The sequence below is a fragment of the Frankliniella occidentalis genome, unplaced genomic scaffold (assembly GCF_000697945.3).
Source record: "Frankliniella occidentalis isolate FOCC.00 unplaced genomic scaffold, Focc_3.1 Scaffold32, whole genome shotgun sequence".
Taxonomy (NCBI): Eukaryota; Metazoa; Arthropoda; class Insecta; order Thysanoptera; family Thripidae; genus Frankliniella; species Frankliniella occidentalis.
Genome location: NW_026267162.1, coordinates 1,980,687 through 1,990,997, shown reverse-complemented (window position 1 = coordinate 1,990,997; position 10,311 = coordinate 1,980,687). Strand labels below are relative to the sequence as shown.

The 10,311-nt window shown below is 48.9% G+C and overlaps 2 protein-coding genes across 2 annotated transcripts in view; one reads left to right on the top strand and one right to left on the bottom strand.

Moving 5' to 3' along the window:
- LOC113206791 (juvenile hormone esterase-like) overlaps window positions 1-5,841 on the top strand; it is a 7,244-nt gene extending 1,403 nt beyond the window's left edge. Inside the window, exons 2-10 of the mRNA XM_026423048.2 lie at window positions 859-1,021; window positions 1,102-1,390; window positions 2,234-2,419; window positions 2,517-2,716; window positions 2,890-3,073; window positions 3,309-3,532; window positions 4,230-4,383; window positions 4,452-4,587; window positions 5,051-5,841. Of these exons, the coding sequence (XP_026278833.1) occupies window positions 914-1,021; window positions 1,102-1,390; window positions 2,234-2,419; window positions 2,517-2,716; window positions 2,890-3,073; window positions 3,309-3,532; window positions 4,230-4,383; window positions 4,452-4,587; window positions 5,051-5,225 (1,656 nt within the window). The 5' untranslated portion in view covers window positions 859-913 and the 3' untranslated portion in view covers window positions 5,226-5,841. The remainder of the gene's footprint in view (window positions 1-858; window positions 1,022-1,101; window positions 1,391-2,233; window positions 2,420-2,516; window positions 2,717-2,889; window positions 3,074-3,308; window positions 3,533-4,229; window positions 4,384-4,451; window positions 4,588-5,050) is intronic.
- A 615-nt stretch (window positions 5,842-6,456) lies between these two features.
- Window positions 6,457-10,311, bottom strand: part of LOC113206960 (proclotting enzyme-like) — a gene marked incomplete at its 5' end in the record, with an annotated part of 13,377 nt that continues 9,522 nt past the window's right edge. The window contains 2 exon segments of the mRNA XM_052265905.1: window positions 6,457-6,679; window positions 8,029-8,205. Of these exon segments, the coding sequence (XP_052121865.1) occupies window positions 8,048-8,205 (158 nt within the window).

Genomic DNA, 10,311 nt, shown 5'->3' with positions numbered 1-10,311 from the left:
CCTCGCCTGCGTCTTCTTTGTATCTCCCGGTACATCCGCACTCGAAACGCACCTGGATTGATTGGCGGGAGGGGGAGGGGTTGTCCCCGCTGGCCACCTCTCCCACCGGCAGCAGTCAGCAGCGAGCCGTGTGGGTAGAGACTTGCCGATCATCTTATTAAAACTGTCAAAATAGAGGTGTATATCACTGTTATAAAATCCGTTGTAAATTTACAACTTATTTGACGTAATGTTTAATAGCGACAAATGTTGTTAAAAACAAAACATGTTGTAATCCAAAAACATTCACAAAATTTTCGTAAACAAATTTTCATTTCAAAACAGTGGTTATTTACTTCGGCCTGCGCCAAAAATTTGTTGTAATTACACAAAGTTGTTCGTTTTGTAACGATATATGTACTGTTGCTATCCACCAACTTTACAACGGTTTTGTTGTGGTATTACAACATGGTGATAACTAATAATTGCTATGGACCACTAAGAATAAAATAGAGGAAATTTTATCACATACCAATGAAAACGAATGATTTTGTTTTTTAACAAAATACTCATCACCAAGTGTGTCACAATTTGACAACTTTTTTTAACAGCGCACAATATTTTCTCGCCTAAACAAAACGAAGACATGTATGCTTGTCTTTTGCTGGGAGTCACATTCTCACTCTTCGAGAGTGAGCCTCAGAGGAACCTCACATTGGGTAACCTCAGGAACCCTAATAATGACTCAAATGGAACCACAAAAATAATCTCGCTTACACGTGACGTTTTGAGGATCCCTGATCTCGTTCTCTGGCGAGCGGGATATCTGACTCTGGTATTTGCAGTGCATTGTTTGTTGACCCAGTGTCTTTTGCTCAGGGGTCGCGTCCGTCATCGCCGCCAGGTGGCCATACCGGCTGAGCCCGCCCAGGAGATGTTCACGGTCCTGGGCGACGTAGTCAAAGGCGCTGACCACTTCTGCTCCATAGCGTTCAAGAATATCGCCTACGCCAAGCCACCAGTCGGCGACCTCAGGTTCAAAGTAAGCATATACGCGGGAGAAAGAGAGGGAGGGAGAGAGCGAGAGAGAGAGGGGGAGAATAAGAATTGTCTCTGGCACAGAACCCGCAACCACACCTGTCACAACGCCGGCGCTCGGGCCGCCAGGGCGGTGATCCGAAGTGCGCCCAGGTGGAGGTGCCGAGCGGGAAGATGCAGACCAACGAGGACTGCCTGTACCTCAACGTGTACACGCCCGTCGGCGACCTGCTCGACAACCTCCCAGTCATGGTGTACATCCACGGCGGCGGCTACGTGTACGGCTCGGGGACCGACGCCGAGAACGGCCCGGACTTCTTGGTGCGGCACGGCGTCATCCTGGTCACCCTCAACTACAGACTGGCCGCCTTCGGTGAGTTACGCGATGCAGGGCCCCATAACATTTGTACTCCGGGGTACAAATATCATGGAGTATACGGACCCCATAGAGATGTCCCTGAGCATTTTGAGACTCCATAATATTTGTGATACCCCCCGCCCTAAAAGTCACGTAGTATTTTAACGACCCCTAAGTCCTCGCGCGGGTGGAGCCGCGTCCTGCTTACGGTGCGCAACTAGAGACATGTGCGTATCGACCGGATTGCGCTATCCGCACTGCGAGTATCGTATGCAATTCGGATCCGAACTACCTAAAGAGTAGTGAAGAATTGTGACGTCTGTCACCGGCCCTGCTTCCTTACCGAGTCCAACGCCCCCAGCGGCACCAAGGTCGCCCCGCTGAAAGTTGTGTGGGAACGTCCGCCCGGTCTAGCAAGGAGGCAGCTTATTCAGCTTCCTGGGCCAGTCGCCTTTTTCACTCTTTTTTTTTTCAATGCACCTGGTTTTCCTGGCTGGACCCAGACAAGGACGCCTTGCCGAATGCACTCTCGTCCCGTCGACCCTCCGGGACCGCGCGTCTCAGTGTTCGTTTTCTGTTTGGATGCACTGAAGTAAAGGTCATTCAAAAACGTTCTGCTCATTCTTACCGAGGCCGACAGGACATGATCAGATTTTAGTCAGGTGAATTGGAAGTAATGTAAATGATTCCACATAAAATTTGGTAAAGAGAGAAATTACTCATTTTCGTGCTGTTGAGGTCTTTGATTATCATGTTTATTTCTTCTGTCATTTCCGTTGAAATATCCATTGGTACACTGAAAGTTTACTTTCTATAAAGTTCCTGAGAACTTTTAAAATAATAATTTACGGTTGCCAGGTTTCCTGAACCTGGACAACGACGACATCCCGGGGAACATGGGGCTGAAGGACCAGCAGGCGGCGCTCCGCTGGGTGCAGACCTACATCAAGTTCTTCGGCGGCGACCCGAACAAGGTCACCATCTTCGGCAACTCTGCGGGGTCCGCGTCGGTGCACTACCACACTATCGCACCCTCGAGCCGAGGTCAGTGATGGTCTGCGACACGACGACGATGCGTTTCGAAATTGCTCTTGGGGGGAGGTTCGGGAACTGATCACCCCTTTCGCTGCCTCGCCTCCAGGCCTGTTCCGAGCCGCCATCATGCAGAGCGGGAACGCGCTGGCCGGCTTCGCGTACACGGAGGCGCACCTCACCATGGCGCAGCGGCTGAGCGAGCAGCTCGGCGCCAAGACCGCCGACGCCCGGCAGATGGCGCGCGCCTTCCGCAACGCCAGCGCCCAGGACATCCTCAGCGCCACCCTCCGCATGATACAGGCCGACGTGAGTGAGGCAAAACGGTGACTAAATAAAAGCAGAGTCTGATCTGTTGGAGGTATTATAACTCGATGAGAAAGTGGGCCACTAGCACCTGTATGTAGTCCAGGTACTTTACCAAGTGGACTTGACCCCACCCCACCCTGCTGCACCTCGGACCGAAAACCTGTCTGTTGCAGCCAAATCTGCAGCTTGGCAATCCGGCGTTCTGCCCGAGCCCCGAGCGTCGACAGGAGGGCGGCCAGGAGAAGTTCCTGCCGCAGGACCCCGAGAGCCTGGAGCGGGGCCTCGAGCCCGGCGCGTACGTCCCGACCATCGCGGGCCTCACGGGCCAGGAGGGCAACTTCGCCTTCTACTTCGGAGGTGAGTTTTGAATTTTGATAGTGCGAGAAAACCAAAATGTATTTTATTTGCCGCGTAGTGGGTGGTAAGGTCACATCAAAACGTTCAGACTCTTTTAAAACATTTAAAACTGAAACCAATCTTTCTCGTAAATAGAAACTGAAAATTAATAATTGACTTTATATGAATTCCCATTTTCTTGTCTTCCTAAAAGAATGTGGGCAATTTCTGAGCTTCCTCTGTTTTGCGTACTCAGGTCTGAAGAAACAGCCCGCCACGGTGGCGGCCCTCGCCCAGAACCCGGCGCTCATGCTATCGCCCAACGTGGCGCCGTACCCCGACACGGCCCGGATGCTGGGGTTGCCCGGCGCCAACGGCAACTACACCATCACCGTCTCGCCGGAGCAGGCTGCCGCCTTCGGCGCGAGGATCAAGGAGGAGTACGGCCTGGCGGGGGCCAACAACGGAGACTTCATACCGGTGAGAGGGGAGGGGAGAGGAGGAGGGGAGGAGGGAGGAAAATGGAGGGGGAGGGGATGGGGAGGGGTGCACTGTGCGCTGTGTGGCAGGCAGGCCGGCTCCCTGACGAAGTAGGAGTAGGCTACCCTCTTGCTCCAGAGCGTTGTCGTTGCCTACACTGAAATCCAGGGTGGCCAATCACTTTAATCTAGTTGGCGTCAGGGAGAGGGTGTCAAAACTCAAGGTATCCAGCAAAAGTGCGACTTGTCGCACCACTCAAGATTTGCCGTGTCCGCATCGCCAGCTGACGCTACCCGGGAAAGGGGCTGCACCCAGAAAAATGAAAAGTTCTAGCAACCATCATATGGTTACTGCAGGGACAACCATAAAATATGGTTGATGCAACAATAGCACAGGTGTATCAACAAATAAAAATACGGTTTTTACAACTGGCAGATCTTTGTCTCAACCAAATTTTATGGTTGTCCCTGAAGTAACTATGAGATGGTTGCTACAACTTTTCATTTTTCTGGGTGTGAACTGTACAGAGACTGTGACTGTGAAGGTACTTTTGGGGGTCATTTCATTAGGATTGTGTATCATTCAGTTTCATCAGAACGAAAATGTACATCGGTACCGCTAATTTACATTGGACTCGTCGTAACGAGCGGTTGTGAGCGTTTTGTGAAGCTGGAGATACATGGCCTGCTTTGCACAGCTCCTCGGCGACCTGTTCACTGCGTCTGCGACGCACCGGCTCGCCGAGCTGCGGCTGCGGAAGGGTGAGGGCGCCGCCCCGCTCCACCTGTACCACTTCCTGGAGGACGGCGACTACAACTGGGGCAAGGTGTCCTTCGGCATCACGGAGATGGGTGAGTGTGCCGAGGAGATGGACAAGACAGTAAGGGAAGTTCCCCTCCTGACGTGTCTGTCGCTGCAGGGGCGACACACACGGACGAGCTCGGCTACCTGCTGCACATCACCTCCCCGCGCGACCTGAACCAGACGGCCCGCGGCGGGTCGCGCTCCTCCAAGGCGCTGCACCTCCTCACCACGCTGTGGACCGACTTCGCCAAGTGAGTTATTTCGTTTCGCTTTCTCACTCGCACCACAGGGAAAATAAAAAGCAGCACGACAAAAACACACCTTGCCAAAACTTCAGGTCGGAGTTCATCGCGGTAAAAGCACTGTCTGATAATATTTTTTTCGGGAAAAATCTTTGAGGAACTCCTTTAGTTTGAGGAAAGCTCCTCCCAAAAATTGAAAGTTTTCCTCATTTTTTCGGGGATTTCCTCAAAAATCAAATTAGTTTCTAAAAGTAATCGTTTGTTTGTTTGTTTTTTTTTAATTTTAAAAAATCAGACACTATTCTCACCACGCACATTTATCATGAAAGTTCACGGCCAACCAAATTCATCAAATTTCAAAATGACGAAGTTCGAAGCTTTTTCAAAAATGTACACGCACTCCCCTCGGTTGGCGAAGCTCCCTTTCCTTTGACGTTACCAGACGTTACCCCCTCCTCTCTCTGTCCACCAGGCACGCCACCGTGGAGCACCACGGCTGGCCCGCGGCCGAGGGCAGCGCGCAGGACGCGCGCTACGCCATGATCACGGATCACATCGCGGTGGGCAGCGGCCTCGGGGGCGAGCGGATGCGCCTGTGGGAGGACGTGTACGCCGAGCTGCGCGCCGAGAAGGCGCCCAGGAGATAGTCGCGGCGAGAGAGACTTTATGCGTTTGACGTCAACATCGAGCATTTTTCATCCGCGACGTTTTCTACATTTTGTGCAACTGAAAAATGCATGCACTGTTGTTAAATGCTTACGGCGAATTTCACTGCAAGCTACAGCGACCTTGGAGCGGTGAATGTCACTGTGAGCTGCGGTGAATCAGGGTGCATCACCCTTGAAAATTGACCGTGAGCTACAGTGTCGCAGGGTTCGCTGTGAAATGTGATTTTCTGTGGACATAATTTTCTGCAAGTATAATTTTGAGCAGCTGTTCGGTGTTTGTTTCCTGTAAATAAAGGGTTTTGGTCCATAAATAAAATAAGCGTAAAATTATACTCGCATAAAATTGTGCATTTAGCAGAAGACGTCATGCGTAAGAGATTATATCGTGCGCCCCTATGGGAGGGGTGTGGTCGGGAGACGTGCCGTGCTCTCGAATTTGGTGATCTCAGTACAAAGAGCTTTCATGTTACATTTGAGTGCTTGGTGGCATTTCCAATAACACAGCTACTGGAACTATTTCGTACCTGTCTTATTATTTTGTATGTGCTTTTCTTAATTGTCAATGTAATAAACAATTATGTTTAGTCTTTTGTAATACGGTTCTCCATTTTCTTGCAAACTCGTGAGGACGTGGAGGAAAGGAACCGGAAAAGGGCCGCGAGGAGAAAAGACGAACGATCAGCTACATAAGTGTGTGCCTCTGCCAGCCGGGGGGCGGAGGATCTGGAATCACACCCCGCCGCCACCCCACAACCCTCCTATATGGGCGCGTGGCACGGCGGCGCCCTCTTTGCCGGCAACCGGAACGAAAGATCGGCATAAATTGCTTTGGGCAGCGCGAAGGGGCGGCGCGGGACCCGAAGTGGCTGCGCCTGGCGCCTGGCGCCTGGCCGAGGGTCGCGCCCCCGAACAGACGCACTACGTGAGCGCCATGGCGATGCGGTGCGCGGGGACGCCGCGAGGGCGACTCGCGCAGAGGTGGCGGTGGCGCCCCCCCCCCCCTCCCCCGCTCCTACGATCCGATGTGCCAAAGTAGGGTGGCAGATGGCCCGGCCAGCCTCGGCTTTGAAACGCCTCTGCCTGCTTACCCCGCTAAAAAAAGAAGAGGCAAGCGGCGGGGCCGCGGGGCTCGATGGGTTGCCTACCCCTCGGGCGCGCTGCAGGTGGCTGCTTCCACCGGGTGAGGTAGCAGCAATGAATGCTCTGCATGTTAATCTTTCTCCGTTTGTTTACTTTTTATTGTATTCTTAAATAATTATTCTCTACCTATTAGTTGCGACTATTGTAGTATCGCTTCTGGGACTAGGCGGAAGGCCACCCGTGGAATCGAGGTCTTTCAGTGAGAACACACACTTTTGCTCCACAGTGCAGTGATCACTGATTTGACGCATATAGGCCGCTCGTCACACCTTTCTTCAGGTACTGCAGGTACACTGAAAAGAAAAATTAACACTTTAAAAAAATAATTACTTGATTTTGTGAGCCAAATGGCGTCACAAAGTGGGCTACGAAGTAAGGTGCGGTAGGGGGGAAAATAAACGTTTCGCGAACTTTTGTCTTTTCTAGCATTTAACTAGTCAAAATAGTCATTTGATAAGTCCTAGTGGTCGATGAAACAACCCCAGTAATGAAATTAAATCATTATTTCAGTGCCACAACCTCTGCTGTATGCAGAATACGAGATAGTAAGTGTCTTTTCCCTTTTCTGGGGGAAATGAGACACCCGAGGGGAAGAATGAGACAGGCAAGAACTCAGCAAATACCATAGGGACCCTCCTTAGGTAGAAACGAGACTGACAGCACCACTTCAATTTTTGTCTCATTTTTCCCCGCATTGTCTTCCCATAACGTCAATGGAACTGGGTGTATCTTTCTTACCCACGCTGTATCACGTTTTTTAAAGATATTTGAATCAAAAGTGATATGCAAATTAATTACTGCGTAAAAAATTACAAAATTCTGTACTGGTTTTTTAGAGTGTAAATTATAAGCACTCCAACACTAGTGAATGAGGTCAAAAAGCAAGCAAACCAGTCAAGAGAAGCGAATGTCTCATTCTTCTCCAATTTAGGAGGTGTCTCATTTTCCCCTACAAACCCTACAAACCACGATGTAGTTAATACGGTGTAGGCTCTCCGGCCGGTAGCGGGCTAAAAGACGGCCGCGGAAAGACGGCACATTCGTAGTTCCAGAAGAGCCGCCAGTGGCGCTGGCGTCGACCGATGCCGGGCGAGGGGAAGCGGGAGGGGACGGGAGCGGTGCCCCACTCGTCTCGTCCCTTCTCCCCTCGCCCGGCATCGGTCGACGCCAGCGCCACTGGCGGCTCTTCCGGAACTACGAATGTGCCGTCTTTCCGTGGCCCTCTCAGACAGCTCAGTTCCGACACCGTATTAACTACATCGTGCTACAAACGAAATCTTGTCATTATTGTCAGAACGTCAACTGTCAGTAGTGGTTACCACACTTTGCAAAACCAGTAAGCAGATAATCATTAAACCCTCTCTCGAGTATTTCCCTTCAAGTGTCTTCCTCTTTGCTCCCTCCTGATATCAAAAATAGAATAAAAACTATTCTAGAGAAGATAAGAAACTTGATAGTCTTTTCAAAGCAGAAGGGTGGGCTGCTTACTAGTGCTTGTACGTGAGAAAACATAAAACTCATACAACTTTCGAGCCAGTTTAGATTTTCGTTCTAAACCCATAAATGCATTTTTTCTCACATTTTCTTAGTTTTTAGTTGAAGGGGGGTTTATTGTGGTGACGCTCTATATCCCTGGTCCTACCTCTCTCTCAGCAGCTGGATCACCTCCGTGTGTTCTGGGCGATCCAGTCCAGGTACTTCCCCACGTTGGTGTACACGCCGGGCTTGCCCGGTTCGCCGCAGCGCACGCCGAACGACACGATGCCGATGTTGCACCATCGACCGTCGTTCATCTGCAGCAGTAGCGGTCCGCCCGAGTCTCCCTGCAAACAGTTCCAAGGAAACGTTACGATCGCGTCTTTATCATCTGCTTTCGTGGGTGCGTCGAAGGCAAGTCAAAATTACGTCCAACATTTCAATGTTAAACATCATACCACACTGCAAAAAGCTTGCGAAGAACTGTTCTTTGTATTGCAAAGAATTTTGAAGCGTTTTAAAATGGTTTGCATTGCGAACTAAATCCTTCACATTTCCAACATTTCGAACTAGTTTGTCACACCTTACAAAGAAAATTGTTCGTATCGCTTCAAAAATGAGTTCATAACCTTGCAAACTTTAACTTCGCAACTCACGATTAAATTTGTTTGCTATGCAAACTTCCTTACAACGCTTCAAAATTCTTTGCAAGAATTTTGCAGTGTAGTTGGCTAACAGTTAGCCCCGCCGTTTGCCACAATCACGGTCGCACGCAGTTTGCCTGGTTTGCCTACTCGCTCGGTGTGTAGGGATCGCCCAGAAAGTCCACCCGTTTTTCTCGTGTTCATAGTAGGGGCAATTACGGGGGCGCCTGCGAGACTCGGGGTAGGCCCCCGGGTGAAAAAACATTGACAGTAAGTTTGTATACAGAGGTATACAAGAAAGCTGTATAAAGGTAATTGTATTATATTTGGTAAAACTGTATTACTTTGTCAGTATACCTTTTTATAAAATTTTATACAATATATACTTGAGCGTTTCAATTTACTCACGGGAAAAGCGGCCTGAGTGGGTGGCTGTCGTTTTTAGCAAATATATTTTCCGAATCATCTTTTTGCCCTGAGCACGATAGTGGTTGTTTCACTTCCCTATGTGTAGCCGTTTACAAGTTATGCTGCATTTTAGAACTCAACCACATTTTGCCTACATTTAGGGGAGTGCCAGAAACGTTACTAGTCACTGTATGAGTGTATGTGCCTGTATACATTCTAATGTAGGGCAAGGTGACATTTATTCACATGTATGTGGCTGTATACATGCGTGAGGTACAACGATGCTCTAACATACGTCGCTTTATATATGGCACGTTTATTGTATATACATTGTATTTGATTTTATAAAAACGTATACATGCCTCTGTATATAGTTGTATAAAGTTTTACCAAATATTATACACATTTGTAAAACACCCTTTATATCGTTGAATTACGGTGTACACAATCATATTCAATTTTATGAAAGTATATAAATTGTAATAAAATTTCTTAGTGAGTTGTATACAAACCGTTTCACCCGGGCCATCCCGCATTACTCGCATGCAGTGCACAAAAGATATTGCCTACCCATCAGGCGCTATGACTGCTTGCATAACGTGACATGCATGTTCACAGCGAAAACCACGGACGCACTTTCCAGACGGATGGATGGATGGATGGATGTGGATGGATGGATGGATGGATGGATGGATGGATGGATGGATGGATGGATGGATGGATGGATGGATGGATGGATGGATGGATGGATGGATGGATCATCCAGTAAGTACTTCCACCATTTGCCGTTAAGGACCTGCCCAGTTCACTCTATGAAATGAACGCCCCAGAGCGCCTGGTAGGTAGGCAACAGCTTACCAGCAGTGCATGCGTGTACTGCCGGGTGGCCTACCCTGTGATTCGCAGGCGCCGACCTCCCGTAAGTTGCCGAATGCGCCAGAGAAAATCGGGCGCACTTTCTGGACTATCTTTTATAAGGCGACATGTTCATGTTCAGAGAGACGATAGGCAAACCCGCCCGCGGCACTTGCATGCGGACGGAGTGAATCAGCCACCTGGTATTTGTGACGTGTGTAGATTAAGTTGAAGAACGGCAGGGGTCCGTAACTTAACATAACAAACATGATTGGTTTGTTAAATAATTTAACAAAACCACAAATAAAATTTTAAGTTAAGTTGGTAACTTAACCGATTAGTAAATTGCTATACCCTTAACGTTATAGACAGAACCAACTCCCTTAACGTTAAAAGCAACTTTCGTTTATTTTAAAACTGATATCGCAAAAGCACGAAAGAATACATAACATTTTAACATTTATTAAACTAATATTTGTTGAATCCATAACGGTTATTTTATTTTAAAAAGTTAAAAGTTATTTTTGTAACTGTTAAGTGTC